Raw genomic sequence first — 18,365 nt, 5'->3', positions numbered from 1 at the left:
TCGTTCAGCTCGCCGTCGGAGATGGAGAAGGCGAAAACGGGGGTGCGAGATGACACGATATCGTCAAAAGTCATCCGTGGTCATCGGTATTCTGGAGAAGCAGCGAGAAGATGGAGGAGCTCCGTGGAGGAGGAGCTTTCAGTCCTCCTGCTTCTCCTTGGCCGAGAGCCCGGTGCTTGTTTTCGCTCGGTTTCATAGGTGGATTCCCGGCAGCGGCTCTGAACCGGGGCGGAGGGACTTTCCTCCGGCTGCTCCGCACACCGGGGTTTTGCTATCCGTGCAAAAAGAAAGCGGTGGGTGGTCCTCACCTGAGACCGGACCTTCTTGAAGACGAGAAAAACCCCTTCATGAGCTGCTTTTGGACGCAACGAAGCGTCCGGGTCGAATTCTGTTCCAGGAAGTAGCCTCGTCCGGGAGTAACCTTCTTAGCGAAGCTGCGTTCACGCTCCGCGTCGTGCAAAAGCAGTTGACTGGTGCGAGCAGATCTGCTCCTCCATCTTCTCCTCAAATCCAAAACTGGTGTTGAAGACGTTTAAAACCTTGACGTTTCTTTGAAAATAAAGATGATCTTGCAGCTGAGAGGAAAACGGGACTTTGTTTCCCCTCAGTGTCGCTAGTCCACGCTGAATCACGAGGTCAAGTGTGCTAACTCCTGGAAAGGTGTATGTGTGTGTGTGTGTTTCTGTGTGTGTGTGTGTGTGTGTGTGTGTGTGTGTGTGTGTCATATACCTCGGAGCGTGCTGCAATCTCGTCTGAACCACCAACACGCTTCACATGTCAAACGGTGACCACCGGAGGGAGGTACAAGGGGAGGGAGGTACAAAGTGAAAGAATGTGTGTGTGCGCATCACTGTTTGCACCTGTGTGTGTGTGTGTGTGTGTGTGTGTGTGTGTGTGTGTGTGTGTGTGTGAGCTCCACAGAGCAGTGTGAGAGAAGCGAGATGGACAACGGGAGCTGCTGAACTTTTCTCTCCAGTCCAGAACGCCGTCCTCGCCGTTAATGGCGTTGCGGAATGTGGCTCGTACATCTGGCGAGGTCCGCGCCGTTAGCTTAGCACGGCCAGACGGTGTTTGTGTTTCTCGGCGGAGCAGAGCCGTGTTTTCCTTGGCGGCCGGCGAGACGCCGCGCCTTCTGCTGAGAGGCGGGAAACCAGGCGCCGCCCCCACCGACGGATGAGGTCAACGAAGATCTGGAGCTGGAAAAAAAGGGACGGCTGGGAGAAAATGTGCTTGGGTGCTTGTTGGTCTGAACGAGGTCAAAGTGTGTGTGTGTGTGTGTGTGTGTGTGTGTGTGTGTGTGTGTGTGTGTGTGTGTGTGAGGAGACTGCTGTGTTAAAGCAGCGGGCGGTTTTGAAGGCATCACAGAACATTGCAGTGTTTCCCACCTGAGAGGACCGGCAGCAGCTGCAGGACCACGGCTCCTTTCACACTTCCTGACTTCCTGAGAAGGTTCGAGGAACTTTTAGCAGTTTCTAGAACCTTCTCAGGAACCGGTGCATTTCTTCGTGCATTCAGACGGCAGAAGACCCGGGGACGACGTCAATTCCAATCATCTTCTCCAAGGCGGGGTCTTTTTACGGTTCCTTCGGAACTCTTGTTGAAGATGATCGGTGGAACCCAAAAGCCACTCCCATCACCAGATACTCCTTGTGGACCACTGAGACATTTTTCAAACCTATGTTGGTCACTGGTCTGATGGTTTCCTGCGATAAAATGAACAGAAGCAGCGAGAAATGGTGTGACGAAGAGGTCCAAGCTCTTCTGCCCTGCTCCGACTCAGTGGAGCAACAGTTATGCCCAGAATAAGTGTGGCGTTAGCTCAATGCTAACGTGGTTCTTCGAGTTCACTGGTTCTTCAACCAGTGACTTCAGGTCCTGGAACCCTTTTCGTCCTTTCACATTTCTTCTTCTTTTAGGTCCTGCTCCATGGTCTTTTTAAGGTTCCATAGGAAGTCATGTGATGTAGGCGATAGATGGAACTCCCAGATACTTCCTCGGTTTTTGGAAGTACCCTGATCCCAAGTAAGATGAGATAAAATAGTCTAAACCAGTGAGAAGTACCAGAAGAGGTCCAGAAGGTCTTCTAGCCCCAGAGGGGTTTCCATGGCTCGCAGAGAAACATCAACATTGTGGCCAAAGTAACTGTGAAGATAGCTAACGGGCTATCACACGTGCACGTAGAAGATACGAACACTTCCACCATCTGATAGTCCATGGTTACTATTCAACCGACGCTGTTGCAGCTCCCACCTCCATGTTGTCCGTGTCATCCCCCTCCTCAACTTCTTTGGTGGTGATATTTTTTTGGGTGAAGCGCTTGAGCATACATGTCAGACCCCTCTCTACTGTGGTCCCTCATTGTCTTTGGAAGGGTTCCCCTGGAGGAGGCTCCTTCCTGGAACCAAATTCGAGCCGGACACTTCTCAGAACTTTTCTGTGTGAAAGCTTATCCTGTCTTCCGGATCAATAATAAAGTTGTGAACGAGCACGAATGATCGGATGAATTTCCGTCTCAAAGCAGTGACGCCAGACACACTCCCGATACTGGAAACGTGCCGAGGCAGCGTTCTCACATGTGTCTTGTTTTGTTTTTGCCGCAAAGGTCAGCGCGGTTCCTCTCCTCCCAGAAGGGCTTTTCCACCAGCGCTCCGAGTCAAACCGCGCTTTGCTGAACCGACTTTCCGCTTCCAGCTAAAACGCTGAAAATATGCTGAGTCGCGCCCAAGATGGATGGCCTCCAGGGCCGGCCTCCAGTGGATTGCGGTCCCTTGAACAGCAGTTGTGTAATTCAGAATCTCCCCTCCGGAGTAAACAAATCACATCAACTTGTGTTGGAAACCAGAGGAGAACTTTTTTAAAAGTCTCTGCTCAGAGCTTGGGGGTCCACCGTGGCGTCCATGTTTGTAGTTTTTATTTAAATAGGCGCTCTCGGCTTAGCTTGAAGGGACTCTCCATGCGTCCGTCTGTCGGGACGACTTGCCGCTTTGCGAGACAAGAACATCTTCATCAACTGCGAACGTGTTTTCGAGTAAATCCACTGCCATGTTGGGGCGTCTGGAGGCAGGGGTCAAAAGGTCACGGTGCACCAGGAAGTTCTTCTCTAACATGTAGACCAGAACAGGAAAACAAAGTCATGGTACTCGGACATTGTGTACATCTCTTGGTTGGGTGTTACGAGTAAGTGGCGACACACACACACACACACACGTACACACACACTTACTTGTATGCACAAAAAAACACAAATAGCATCTGGCAGTGAAAGAATGAGGAATGCAGATGGCGTTTAAAATGAGATTTTATAGGGTGGTTTAGGGCCATTCATAATAGTTTGTCGTTGGTGTGTGTGTGTGTGTGTGTGTGTGTGTGTGTGTGTACGCCTCCTATCTACTGAACTTTCTCGTCTTTCCAGTAACCTCACCCTTAATTTCTGCGCCGCCGGCTCGTGATTTAGCGGTTTTCTGCTTTTATCAACTCTACGAAGAAACCTTCCCGGAGTTTTTTCTTGGACGTTTTTTTTTTTTTTTTTATTTGTTTGAGGCGACTTTTTGAGGAAGGCCGCCGGCTGAAAAGGTGTCAGCCGGCGGCTGGTGTCGAGGAGGATGGAAGGAGACGGAGGTGGAGAAAGGGAGGATCGAAAAAGGGCGGAGGGGACGGAGGCGTTTGCGGCCGCCGAGGGTTTGGCAACCATCGCGCACTGAGGTGCGGTTTTGGCTCGACTCCCATTAGCCTCTTGCGTTACATCCATTGCAAACATCTGCTTGCACACACACACACACACACACACATGTCGTCTCGCTGCCTCATGTTGGCACCGTCAAAACAGAGCCACATCTTAACCGCCATAAAATTCCTCGGCCATTAATTCTGGTCCTTCGCGAGAAAAGGATGGAAATCACTCATCTTTCCCTTTCTCTAAAAGACGCTATTAGAAGCACCAGTGGCCGTGTAATCACTTTGGCTCTCCCACAGGAAGGCGCGCACGTGTGTGTGCACGGCAACACACACACACACACACCTTGGTAATTACAGCTGAAGATGAGGTCCAAGTCGGCGCGGCGGCGGCGAACGGAGGATCCAGGCCGTGAAAGGGTTCGGGCTGAGCGGCGCGGCGTCATGTGGGCGCGGGATTGTTCATGTTCATGAACATCTTCATCTTCTTGTCCTTAATTAGTTCAAGCTGTTAATTGATGTCTTTTTAATTTGACCGGCGATTCAGCCGGCGCGTTCTTTTTCTACGTTCTTCTTCTTCTTCACCTACCTCTATTTAACCCTCTCCTCTCATCTAACTTCCTGTCCTTTTCCACTCCATCCATAAACCTCCTCTCTGGTCTTCCTTGAGTTCCAACTTCAGCATCTACCCAGATCTTCACCATCTCTGTCTGGACTCTAGAACATCACGCATGTGCCGCCCCATTCTGGACCCGGACGGGTTTCCGTGGCTGACAGAGAAACTTCAACATTTTGGCCAAAGAAACTGCAAAGTTAGCTAACGGGGCTCTTCATACATGCAGGGAGAAGATTCAAACACTTCAACATCTGATAGTCCATGGTCATTATTCCACCAACGCTGTGGCAGCTTCCACCTCCATGTTGTCCGTTTCATTTTCCTCCTCTTCTTCTTCTTTGGTGGTGATTTTTCTGGGTGAAGAGCTTAAGCATACATGTCAGGCCCCTCTGTACCTTGGTTCCTCATTGTCTTTGGGAATGCAGAACTAAAAGATTCCCCTGAAACAATTCGAGCCGGAACTTTTCTGAGCGAAAGCGTCCAGAACATCTGGGATGTACCGTCCCATTCTGGCCCCGGAGGGGTCTCCATGGCTCGCAGAGAAACATCAACATTTTGGCCAAAGAAACTGCAGAGTTAGCTAAATGGGCTCTTCACACATGCATGGAGAAGATTCAAACGCTTCAACATCTGATAGTCCATGGTTATTATTCCACCAACGCTGTGGCAGCTTCCTCTTCTTCTTCTTTGGTGGTGTTTTTTCTGGGTGAAGAGCTCAAGCATACATGTCAGGCCCCTCTGTACTTTTGGTCCCGCATTGTCTCTGGGAATGCAGAACTAAAAGATTCCCCTGAAACAATTCGAGCCGGAACTTTTCTGCGCGAAAACGTCCAGAACATCTCGCATGTACCGTCCCGTTCTTGATCCTCTCCATCCTCCAGAGAATTCTAGTCGAAATCTTCTTGTCGTGGCTACCGGACTTGAATTTCTCCAGTAGGAGATGTTTCAGCCCTCATCCCAGAGGGTTCTCCAGTTCCCCAAAGAGAACCTCCGCATCCTGTGCTCTCCTCGGTGTCAACATCCCTCCTCCGTGACCTTCAACCCCTAACCGTCCTCCATTTAGCTCCTCATGTGTCACATGAAGCTTGCAGCTTGTTAGCGTAGCTCCTCGCCAGTGACGTTCCGCAAGTGTGCGCACATCGTGTAAATATGCAATATGGTCCGGGCGGGGACGTCCCATAAGACTGGCCTCTCCGTTTAAGTGGAAGCTCTTTTGTCATCTGAATTGTGACACCAGGAAGGCGTTGGACTGGGAAGCTCCATCTCCTCTTATTGTGTGTGATAATACCGCCGTGCAATTTCTCCCTCCGTTTTGCAAGACAGCTGATAAAATCAGTCATGGTAAAGCCCCTCTCTGGATGCGGTGCGCCTCACGTTACCGCCACTCTCCCTCAGTGTGTGTGTGTGTGTGTGTGTGTGTGTGACTGCATGCAGATGATTGAGTTAGCGTGATGTAGTGATGGTCTGAAGATGAAATGCCGCCACGGCGTGTCTAGTGACTCGCCGCGCACACTTATCTGACAACGGCCAGCAAAGGCACTTAATTTGAAGGGTGGTTGGGGTACGGGGGGGGTGTTGGGGCGCACTTAGAAGACAAATGAGGCAGGGATGGAGAAATGAATCGGGGTGCGGCTGGGTAGCGTCATGCAGACTCTTTTTTTAATCCTAGCAAGAATAAGTTAGAATTCCTTAGCATCGATTATCATGTTTAATTTGTCATTAAAACAACAAATGTACATTTGCAGTGTATTTCCTGCATGTTTATATACATGGTTGCTTCTGTTTGTGCAGTTCGGCTAACCGCTGTGGATGCACGCAAACACACACACACAAAATCAGGTTTTCTATTTAATAAAGCACTTCATAAAATGATGTTTTTATGCTAAAGTGATAATAATATCACTATATATGCAGGGATTCACCCTCTCATTCAAATGTCATATAGAGACATAGAAACATTCACCCTCTCATTGGACATTCACTGGTTCATCATTTTTTTCGCAAATCCCTGCTGTTTCTGTAAAAGTTCTGTAGTGTGTGAGCTCCCTCCACGTTCTTCCATCTTCACCCAAAGTAGTCCGTGGTTATCATTCCACCAACGCTGTGGCAGCTTCCTCTTCTTCTTCTTTGGTGGTGTTTTTTCTGGGTGAGGAGCTTAAGCATACATGTCAGGCCCCCTCTGTACCTTGGTCCCTCATTGTCTCTGGGAATGCAGAACTAAAAGGTTCCCCTGAAACAAACTTATTCTTTCCCCTGAAAGAATAAGTTAGAATTCCTTAGCATCGATTATCATGTTTAATTTGTCATTAAAACAACAAATGTACATTTGCAGTGTATTTCCTGCATGTTTGTATACATGGTTGCTTCCGTTTGTGCAGTTCGGCTAACCGCCGTGGATGCACGCAAACACACACACACACACACACACACACACACACAAAATCAGGTTTTCTATTTAATAAAGCACTTCATAAAATGATGTTTTTATGCTAAAGTGATAATAATATCACTATATATGCAGGGATTCACCCTCTCATTCAAATGTCATATAGAGACATAGAAACATTCACCCTCTCATTGGACATTCACTCGTTCATCATTTTTTTCGCAAATCCCTGCTGTTTCTGTAAAAGTTCTGTAGTGTGTGAGCTCCCTCCACGTTCTTCCATCTTCACCCAAAGAAGTTTTAACACCTCTGAGAAGATCTCAGGAGGCCTCAGAGGCCTGCAATTAGGTGAATGATTGCATCTTCTTTTGTTTTCCAGACCTTGGAGTAACCCGCGGCTGATACACACGGTATTTTGATTGCAGCTGAACTAACATTCCTCTGTGTGTGTGTCTGTGTGTGTGTGTGTGTGTGTGTGTGTGTGTGTGTGTTTAAGTGCACGCCTCCTCCATCACTGTCACCGTAGTTCTTTGTCTGTTTGTGGTGTCGAAGGAAAGACAGCCTGGTCTCAAAGTGTCTGACCCACATATGGAACGGGTTTACATGTCGGGCTGTTTATACGTGTGTGTGTGTGTGTGTGTGTGTGTGGGCGGCGGTGAGGGATTTCTTCTGTAGATTCACGGCGGTGTTCATGCACCCATGTGTGAGAGTCCATCTGCTCCCAGCTTCTAACCCCCACACACACCGAGCACCGTGGCGCTGCGCGATCATTTCGCCTTTTGCTAACACAAAGCTAAACCCGGCGCGGACGCTACGCGGGAACGCTAACCGCTCACACAAGTACTTGGTGTACTTCTTCCACAGCGCGTAGAAAATAAACACCCCATCCCGGCCTTTAGCTGTGACTTTTTGCATTTTTTCCCGAACAATAGCAGGATTTTGTGTTTTTGCGCCGCCGTAGCCGATTCCTACGTCTCGGTGAAACATCCATCTTTCTTCTTCTGCTGCTTATCCTGCACTCAGCGGTGGCGGGGGATGATGGCGCCGTCCCGGCTGGCGTCGGGTTCACCTCGGATCGGTCGCCAGTCGATCGCAGGGCCGCGGATTTGGACAAAATAAAACATTCGCTCACTCATTCGGGTCAATTTTCCCCCAATTGTTTCCAATTAACCTGCATGTTTTTGGACTGTGGGAGGAAACCGGAGAACCCAAAGGGGAGACGCGGGCAGAACATGCAAACTCCACACACACACACACACACACACACACAGAGAGGCCCCCTTGTCGGAATCGAAACGATCAGTCGAAAAGGTGTAAAAATGAATAAATCGATTTTATGCGTCCGACGGCAAAGTCGCGTGTTGACCTGCTGAAATGGCTTCAGGTTGTGGAGAAATTAGCAAGCGGCGCATCAGCTAAGATCACATTTTCTATCGTTACTGCTTCCTGTGTGTGTGTGTGTGTGTGTGTGTGTGTGTGTGTGTGTGTGTAAACCAATCACAGCAAATATATAACAATAGCATGTTCAGGACAAAGGCGCTGCCCCTGCAGCTCGAGTGTTGTCATCCATCGGTCCTTCCTCATCAGCCTCTCATAGCTTTTCTTCGTTTCTCTTTTGTTCTTGAAGAACACACTGGGTTCCCCCCAAACCTCAGGAGACCCCCCACCACCCCCGGCCCCTAAATACATACACATGCATTTAGTAATACACTCGGGGGGCCCCTCCACATCAAAGAGTGGAATGTGGGGGCCTTCAACCATTATGCATGGCCAGGCCTAGTTATGTCAAGTTTATCGCTCTATAAAGCCTTGTGTGTGTGTGTGTGTGTGTGTGTGTGTGTGTGTGTGTGTGTGTGCATTCCTACATGCCACGGGGTAAGTGTGCTTTACACACACGTGTTCGAGTCTGCTTTAAAATGTCAAAACCATTAGCGTGCCTGGCGGAGCAGGTAGCGTTGCGACGTTGGTTCCAGACCTCCGTTCTCCAGAAGCTCTTTCCTCGGTTCCTTTCCTTCCTTTCAGAAACCGGCGTTTTCTTCTGCCGCTCGTTTCTCGTCAGCTCTTCGTTTCCTTCCGAACTCGAACGCCTCTTCTCCCTCCCGCTTTTAGGGACGCCGGGGCTCCGTCGCCTGTCAGCCGTGGCCTTGACAGGCGTCACTTTGGCCGTCTTATCGCCCCGACTCTCTCGCCGTCGAACCCCGGGTTTCCCGGCTATCCGCCGTGTCTATCGTAGCTCACCAGACCTGCCGGCGCAGATAAATCCCGACGCCGGGGGCTCCAGGGAGGTGTTAATGCACGCAGAACAGATAAAAAGCCAAGCGGGCGGCCGCGGGGCGTCGGCGCCGTCGACTTTATAAAATAGCTGGAAAGAGCATGTGCGCGTCCACGAGGACTTGGGATTGGTAGTATTTGTAACGGCCAGCGGGCGCTCGGTGCACCTGAGGTCTTTCTGAAGACCCCAGTTTGTGAAAAAGCCCAATTATCATTGGAACCACCTCTTATCCATTTTCCGACGCGTCGAGGAGGCCGAACCCCGCTGTCATCGACCGAGAGGCGTGGACGTCACGGACACGCCGGTGGTCAACCACATTCGGGGAAAAACACAATTGCCGAGATGATTAAAAGGCCTTCTGTTGACACGGTGAAGGCTTTTGGAGGATGTCGGGGAGCCCGCCGAGGCGAGGAACCCCATCTGGCCAGTGGAAGGACCCCCGCCGTGGGGTCGGCGCCCCGCCGCTCCCCTTGACCGGTCCCGAATAAAGCACGCGGTTCATTTTGGAGAATGGAAACCAGATGCTTTCTGGATGTTTTGTTAAAGGTGTGTCAGAAACACGCGAGTCAAGATGAGCCGCCATGACGCCGTTCGACTCGCTGCCCGAAACCCTCGTCACCGTGGCTCCGTCCTCTTCTGGGCGGAGGAGGTTTGGTTTGCGTCAGCGTCGCCGCTGCACGGGAAGCTGTAAACAAATACAGCGTTGGGAATAAAAAAAAACCCTCAGACGTATGGATTTGAGGATTACGCAGCCGATATTAGATTTAAATTGTTTTCAAGCGGTTTCTCCAGGGAGCGCTGCGGATGTAGAAGAAACAAAAAAAAACAAAACTCCGTCATTATATGTCGCGTGAACTTCGCGACACTGTAATCATGGAATTCCTTGTCGCTGCCCTTCACCGATTTCATTTTTATTTGTTTCCAAACCCGACGCTGACTCGTTTTAGCCCTGATTTACATTTTATCGCCAGGAATTTCTTTTTTTGGGGGGGGTTATTTACCTTTCCTGAACACCCAACCGCCACGCGTCCTGCAAAACACATGTAGCTTAGCAACACAGATAAGACAATGCGACCGTTTCTCTCGGCGTTACTCGTCTGTCGCCTCCATTTATCCGCTTGACACATACGTGGATAAATGTATATATTTTATGCGTTCCCATTTGCGTAAACAAACAGATACGTTTTAACTGGTGGAAAAGCTTGAGGCATTTTTATAGATAAACAACCTACACACATACAGTATGTGCAGAAATGCATGCTAAAAAAAGACATGCACGTGCGCTAACCGGTTAGTAATGGGTACCGGATCCAAAAAGTCAACGAAGTAGAGTTTGAAAAAAAAACCACACCAAATGCACTCCAAAAAAAGAAAGGTTTATTTTACATAGAACACAAAAAAAAACGTATTCTCACATGCATGACGTTTCAAGCAAAAAAAACAGGCTTTTCTTCAGATGCTTATTGGAAAAGTCTCCATTAAGCATCTCTTAATTTTTACATCTTCCATCCATCCATCCATCCATCCATCCATCCATCCATCCATCCATCCATCCATCCATCCATCCATCCATCCATCCATCCATCCATCCAGCCGTTCACCACCAACCAAGGTGAGACACTCCATCATGGACGAGCCGACTGGCGCTCGGCCATGCAAGGTGCGGTTTTAGCCTCTGGGTTGTTTTCTACTTATTGTCCGGCCCACCCTGGGACCGATCTGTCATTTTCCTGTATTTTTAGACGACGGCGTGCTATAGAAGCGCCGTATTCCTGCCGTGAATAGGCTGCGGAAACTCAAGAGGGACAAACAGCAATTTGGGTCGACCGAATGTAGCCGAGGGGAAAAAAACAAAAACAACAAACGCGTTTTATCAGGCGGCTTCCGCAAAACTGGCGGCGGACTTCGGTTGCGTTTGGGTGTAAAGAGCGAGAGGCTCCCCGCGACTCGTCACAAACTATGAAAGATATTGTCATCCGCCGCCTTGGTAATTACAGCCTGACTGGCTCGTACGCGGCTTCCCGAGTAAACAGCCTGAGCCGTAGCCAGAGATGTAAACTAAAACCTTTTTTCTCACGTCGCATGGATTCCGACGTTCTCCAGAATCAAGTCGTTTGAACTTGTGGGATTTTCCGGGGCGGCTCACGGTCTTAACTTATAGAGTTTTCGCACCGTCGCTCTACAAAGCGTTCACCCAGGGTGGTGGTTACCATGCGAGGTGGTCACCAGGACCTCGAGGGCAACTCGGGGTTCAGTGCCTTGCCTGTGGACACTTGGGAAATGAACCGGCAGCCTTCAGTATGATAGAGGTGGGACTCATCAGGGATCAGCTTTGAGCTCCCTCTTGTTTGCAGTGACTTACAGATGATGGTAGACTGGAATCTCCATGGACCATGATGTTTGTAGATGACATTGTGATCTATAGTGAGAGCAGGGAACAGGTTGAGGGACATCTAGAGAGGTGGAGGTATGCTCTGGAAAGGAGAGGAATGAAGGTTTGTTGCAGCAAGGCAGAATAGATGTGTGTGAATGAGAGGAACCCAGGTGGAGCGGTGAGGCTACAGGAAGTGGAGGTGAAGAAGTTGGGAGGATTTCAAGTACATAGGTTGGAATGGGTGGAGAAAGTGTCAGGGGTACGAGGAGATACAAGAATATCAGCCAGAATGAAAGGAAAGGTGGAGGAGACACTGGTGAGATGATCTACAAACACTAACAATGACCAAAAGACAGAAGCAGAGCTAGGAGTCCATCAGAGGTTCGGCACATGTTAGACGTTCTGAAGAGAAGGTCAGAGGTCATGTACAGAGGAAGCAGAGCTGGAGGTCGCAGAGATGAAGATGTTGAGGTTCTCTTTGGGAGTGACCAGGATGGAGAGGATCAGGAATGAGTCCATCAGAGGGACGGCACATGGTAGATGTTCTGGGGAGAAGGTCAGAGATGGTTGGGTCATGGACAGAGGAAGGATAGTGAATATATTGGAGGTCTAGAGGAAGACCAAAGAGAAGATTAGTGGACAAAGTGAAAGAGGATATGAAGTTAGCCGCCGTGAGAGAAGGGGATACAAAGAATAGGTTTAGGTGGAGAAGGTGGATTCGCTGTTGCGACCCCAGAAGGCGAGGAAGGAAAAGAAGAAGCCTGCTATTGATACGTGTTGGAGTAAACCTACAAATCAGACATAATAGCTACATTTTTACCTTTATATTCCGATATTGCGCTTCATAAAAACCATGCGATTTTGTCACAAACCCGTTTCTGCCACCTTCACACTTCCCGATGCTCTCCTGGCCTCTGGTGTATGATATCTCTGCCATTGAGAGCATCTTTCTACCAGTGCTTGGTGTTGGCGCCCAATGAAAGACCACCCTCTCTCATCAGTGAAAGGCTGACTCCCCCCATCCAACCCCCCCAGCGCCGCCCGCCTCGTCAAAACTCTGCCGCCGCCGCCGCCGCCGCGTGCATTGTTGTGGTCGCTTTTGTTCCCCTTTTGCGTTTGAGCCATCTGTGAATGAAACGTATCCTTTGTTTACGGGGCCCATTATCCAGATAATAACGTCCATATTTCCTCTCATCTCCAGTGCTCCTCAGCAGCCTTTATGAGCTCTTTCTTTTGCAAAGATAATGGGGTTGTTGTTCCGTTTTTTTTTTTTTTTTTTGCTGATGACATCGTAAATAAAATTCCTTCCTTAGATATCTGCGGGTTCGGTCCTCATCTATCCAGGCCCCCTTTGAGCATTTACATCTTCCCATGTATGTATCTATCAAAGCACTTATTAGGGTTTGCCTATCCAGCAGCATCTCTGTATCCACCTTTTTTTTTCCATCATTTTTCATTTCTCTGGGTGTGAACCTATTTTTCTGTGCGCTTGTTTGTCTTCGGTATCATTTCCCGGCTAGTCATTGCCTGCTGTCCTTTCCTTGTCACCGCGAGCTGATAGCGGTACGAGTCGACAAAGCCCAGTAATGGAGAACTGATACTTGCGCCCTCCTCCCCCTCTTCTTAGCGTCCCCACATTTCATTTGCCGCCGAGATGACTTTGGCTCTCAGCCATCCCGGCCAGCCAATCTCCTATCTTGTATCTGCACCATTACTTTCCATATCGCGGCAAATTATTTGCCAAAGCTCGCAGAGACAATTTGAGCGCCTGCGCACAAGCGAAACTGCGACCGTTGAAGGCGCAACAAATGGTGGTGTTTTGTCCACCGGTGGATCGGGGTGATTAGGTATCTATTGAAATTCAAAGATTGTGCACAAATGGGTTCCTGGGTTTCACGAATCACGTTTCAACATTTGTGCGTTTTTATTTTTTCCTCCTGAGATGGGTGAAGATGAGCTTTTAGACACTTACTTACCAAAAAGGACCCTGTCCATGAGTCTACCCACAAGCATACAAGTGCTTGAAAAGAATTTGCCCGCATCCCATCTCCAAATGAAAGGAAAGGTGTAGAAGATTGAGGTGAGACCAGCAACGTTGTGTGGTGAGAAGACTTGAGGCCGAGCTGGAGGCAGCAGAGATAAAAATGTGGAGGTTCTCTTCAGAAGTGAGGATCAGGAATGAGTCCATCAGAGGGACGGCACATGTTCTGGAGATAAAGTCAGACTGTGATGGTTTAGACGTGGACTGAGGAGGGACGGTGAAGATCTGGGTAGACGGATGTTGAGGTTGGGACTACCGAAGAGGAGATTTATGGATGGAGGGAAGAGGAAAAGAAGTGAGTTGATGTGAGAGAAGAGGGTTAGATGGAGGCAGATGATTGGCTGTGGACACCTCCCGAGGGAGCAGCCCAAAGGAACAGAAGAAGCATAAGACGCTTGCATCCTATCTTTGAGATGTCAGTAGCAGCAAAGGGCAAGTTACTACTCCTGAAGTTTTGATGCATTAGCATTAGCATTAGCATTAGCGGCGACTGAAGTACTTTGACGACTACAGGTTGCAGTGCACTTCTGTTTGCACAACAAAACTCCACTTCCGCAGAAGTGACCCAAAATATCCGTGCCGATGTCTGGTAAAACGTTCATTCTAACGGCTGCTCCCGCTGAGCGGTATAGGAGGCTTCTCCAAGGACCAGACAAGAAGTTCTCTCGGGGTTTCCCCAAAGTTGGTTATTACTGTCGTTTGCGGCTGCACATTTTCATTTGCGAACTCAGCTATGAGTCCTTTAACCGCTCGGCCCGAGCGTCTTCGATCGCTTCCTGTCTTACTTCTTGAGTCTGCGTTAACTTAGTTAGTCCCTTAAGCTCTTCTGGATAGCATTAGACTGTCCATTTATCTCATTTTCTCTGCAATTTGCCAACTTATTTCTGATGAGCAAGCAACTGGAGACTGATGGGAACGCACCTAGTGAGATACTCTTGACACTGCAAAGGTAGACAATATGTAAATATATTTGGGCTGTACTGCTACTGTGGAGCGAGAGAGGTAACGATGCATGTTCTCATGTATGACTTGACCAACTGACTTGACTGAACATGACTCGTTGATGGTGATACCCTCGATGGCAAAATGGCAAAAAATACACATTTAGCAATGTCTGAAGTTTCATGGGGGAGCTACGGATATCTACTTCTTTGTCGGTCAATGTCCTCAAAAGTAATTTCACCTTTCTTGTGTTTCCCTTGTAGATCCTGGTCAACTCCGTGAGTCCCAACCGTCCGGCCGTGCTCTACGAGAAGGTGACCATAAGCGAAGGTGGAAGTCCTTTGCTAAGAGACATGCTGTTCAGCCCGGACCAGCAGTACCTCTACACTCTGACAGACAAGCAAGTAAGTCTCTTTCGACGCTTCCTTGACCCCTTCCTTAGTGCCCGTCGGGCCAGAGCTGTTGTCATCCACATGGCGAACCACCTTCGCCCTGCCAGTTGACCTGGATCTTTGAGTTGCAGCAATTATTTGCTAACACATAGCCTTAACTGAAGCCGAATAAGGCGGCGTTGTCATTATCGACTGCGGTACCGTATACTAAAGTTATTGACACAATCGTTGCGGTTGCCCCTTAAAGAGTTTACTACTTTTATTATGTGCAATCAACTTGACGAATATCTTTGAAGTATACAAAAACAAAAACGGCTCTGCAAACGGGGTAAACCACAGAGCTTGCAAATACTCAGCGGGGTGCAAACAAAGCACGGAATGCGTCTTCGGCAACGATGCGATTCCTCGTGAGGAAATGGAATTCCACAGGGGACGCGCACATACCGTGTGCAGGAATGGTCAAAATATGCGTGAAGCCATTGTTAGAAACCCGATTCCAGAGAAAAGGCAGTTACCCGAAGTAACGGCACAGCGCTAACAACCTCCAACAACCAAGCCAGAATTCTGCTACCCGTCCGAAACGGACTTCCCCCCCAGCATCGCTTCACGCTTCCACCATCCCCCTCAGTACAATTAGAACAAATCTCACACGGGTTCCATCCCCGCCACAACGGCCCCTCTAATAATTAGGACACTACATTCACGCAGACATACCGATAGCGCCACAGGTCACATGTGGCGTGTGTGCATGTGCCGGAGATCATTATCGGCTCCGTCGCTGTCGAGGCCTGTGTTTGCTTTGATTGCGAGGCGGCGGGAGGAAGGAGTTGTGGGTCGGGGGTTGGGAAGGGGGAAGCGAGCTGCGCCTCTGCGGCTCCCCAGGTCTGGACGCTCCCCTCGTTTTCTGTCTCATTAGCGCGGTGAGTGAATGGAATGGAGTTTGCCGGAGCGCCGTGTGAAGTTGCCACTATTTAGCGTTTCGGGAGCGGTCATGGGGAAAGATCGTCCGATTTAAGAAGGCGAGATTTGGATCTGAGGTTTTTGAAAGGCGAAGCCGTGGAGGACTTTTAGTCTACGTTTACAGCTCTACTTTTTTTTTGGGGGGGGGGGGGGGGGGGGTTGCACTAAAGCGTTCACTTTATTTATGTTTATCAGTTACAATAAAGGCGGCGCAACCAGTAAAGTGAAAAATGAAGCAACATCTGATCAAGATAAAAGTTTTAATGAGGAGCCATATGGAGAATGGAGGGCACGGGCAGACCGGTTTGTAATTAGAGATTTTAAAAATTCTCTTGTCACTTGTGCTGATTAATGGGGCTCAGTGGGCGGATGTGCCGCTTCGCTATGCATCTAAATGCACAGTTGGCTATTCCGCGCGACGCGTTCAGGCCGCTTCAGCTGCGGTAATGAGTAAAACCCGCTTTAATATTAGCAGACGGAAACAACCGTCCGTCGTCTCATCAATCTTCCGCGTTGGATCCCACTGCCAGAAGCTCAGCGGGCTACTCGTGACACAATAGTAGGGCGCATTAACACTGGAGAAGCAAGGACAGTGGGGGCACACTTGTATGCTCCACATGCGAGTGTCAGAAGCGCACTTAGACACACACCCTTGCCACCCTTTGCACACAAGGACATTCTATCTCCATCTGCCTGCAATTGTGGCATTTTATACACACACACACACACACACACACACACACACACACACACCCTTCATCTTGCTATGAGTTTGATCACCATTAATGGTTTGCAGGCTTGAGTTAAGCAGAGCGGGGGGATAGGGTTGCCAGGCCTGTTATCTAAACCCCCTTCCTCACACTAATGACTAGAGGGGGCAATTCCCTTTTCTTGCCCTTCTCTTCATCCCCGTCTTTATCCTCTGCCCCCCATCTACCCCGATTCCCCATCCCTGCTTTTATAAATCCGTGCCTCGGCTGCCGTATGCCGCACTCACGTACGTATCCCGTCTAAGCCCAAATTGAGTCTACCCCTCTCTCAGCTGCCTCTCACTGATCCCGGCCCTGCCATTTTAATGATCTCCCACCATGGCTCTTGCGCCGCCCCGGGAGGGGGGAGGGGCGGACAGACGGTAAGGTGGAGGCTGGTGTCGAGCTGAAAGCGGGACGTAACTGCAAGGGGGCTCGCCAGATTCTGCGTCCGTGTTCACGCCCACGGTTCCCTACTACATGCGATTAGAAATCCACCGTCAAGTCGGAGCTCAGGTTCGTCTTTCCCCGTCGTCTTGACGGCCTCGGGAGCGGCGGCTCAAATCTCGTTTAGAGCTCGACTCGAGCTGAGCCGCCGCCGCCGCCGCCGCCGTTCCTCGGGGGAATCGTGGCAAATAACCTGTGACATTTCGCACCTAATTACCAGCCACGTTTCATCCCGGGTAGGTTAGCATCTCCTGATGAGTAGCCCCCTCCTCTTCCTCCCTTCACATTCTGTTATTTGCAACCCCGCGTCATCTATCGTGCTTCAGCCCATCAGAATCCAGCAAACCGTGCTCGCGGATATTCCGCATTCCGCTAATTCGCTCACAAACCTCTCAGATTTGTGCAAAAAAAGGCCGAGAGCCGTCCGGCCAGCCGGCGCCGCGGGATTCATGCAGCTCCGTACGCATCATCGGCGTGGCGCCACCTTCACCTCTTTGTGATCCAGGAAGAAAAAAAAACCTGACATAGAAACACACACACACACACACATGCCCCGCTGTCAGCTTGTGAGCAGACATCTGTGTGCCTGTGTGTGTCTGCCCTTGTGTGTGTGTGTGTGTGTGTGTGTGTGTGCAAGCGCTTCCCTGTGGGTGATCCTCAGACAAGCCAAGCACATTAAGGTGTCACTGGACATATCCACTGATGCGTGGTCCACGACAAGTCCTTGCTCTCCATCTCACACACACACACACACACACTGACACACACACACACACACACACGTGTGTGCAGGCTTGCATACACAAATAATGGCCCATGCAGTGAGTCAGAGTTTGGGCTCCATGATTTATGATTTGCTGGGTTCCTGCTATATTCATCACTGTCATCATTATCAATGGAGGATATGACAGCAGGGGAGGATGGACGGCAGTGTGTGTGTGTGTGTGTGTGTGTTCCCATGTGGGCATGTTACAGTAGATAGGAAATTTAATTCACTTTTTGTTTCATTAATAAGCTTTATGTTACATATTTTCTGCCGTGGTAGACTTTCTTTTTGCGTTATCGCATTTGACATTTAACTGTCTGTTACTGTGGGTGTGATGGGGGAGAAAAGAAAAAGGAAAAAACCCATAAAAGTAAAGGTCCGCTCCGGCTGACATTTTAGAATCCTGGAGGTTATCTAAACATTTCTTTCGCTCGTCACCAGACTGTGCAAAGCCTGCAATCTGGGAAATCATCTCACGGCCCCGGTCCAGACGTTCCCATCTTCAAACAATCTCCTTCTCTGTTATCGCGCCAAAAACTTTGGAAAGTTCCCACTAAATTTGATGCCGCAGCTGCTCTCCTTGCTTTCTTTGAACACACACTCAGCCTCGGTGTCACACACACACACACACACACACACACACATGAATTTACCTCTCCACTCCACCCGCCTTTGATGGCACCCATGTTCACGATAGCAGCTCGGTTTGCGATACAAGCTAATTGCTGAAAGCATGAATATTTATCTC

General features: G+C 49.4%; 1 protein-coding gene across 4 annotated transcripts in view; it reads left to right on the top strand.

The window, feature by feature from the left end:
* The window catches only part of plxna1b (plexin A1b), a 211,125-nt gene that overhangs the window by 74,488 nt on the left and 118,272 nt on the right, over nt 1–18,365 (top strand). For all 4 annotated transcript variants that reach the window (XM_086168083.1, XM_086168082.1, XM_086168081.1 and 1 more), the window contains exon 4: nt 14,567–14,707. In XM_086168083.1, the coding sequence (XP_086024209.1) occupies nt 14,567–14,707 (141 nt within the window). The remainder of the gene's footprint in view (nt 1–14,566; nt 14,708–18,365) is intronic.

This window comes from Fistularia commersonii, chromosome 21 (genome assembly GCF_037954325.1).
Source record: "Fistularia commersonii isolate RoL2024-O1a breed Wild chromosome 21, RoL_Fcom_v1.0, whole genome shotgun sequence".
NCBI lineage: Eukaryota > Metazoa > Chordata > Actinopteri > Syngnathiformes > Fistulariidae > Fistularia > Fistularia commersonii.
The sequence above is the reverse complement of the archived record's forward strand: the minus strand, read 5'-3'. Positions and strand labels throughout refer to the sequence as shown.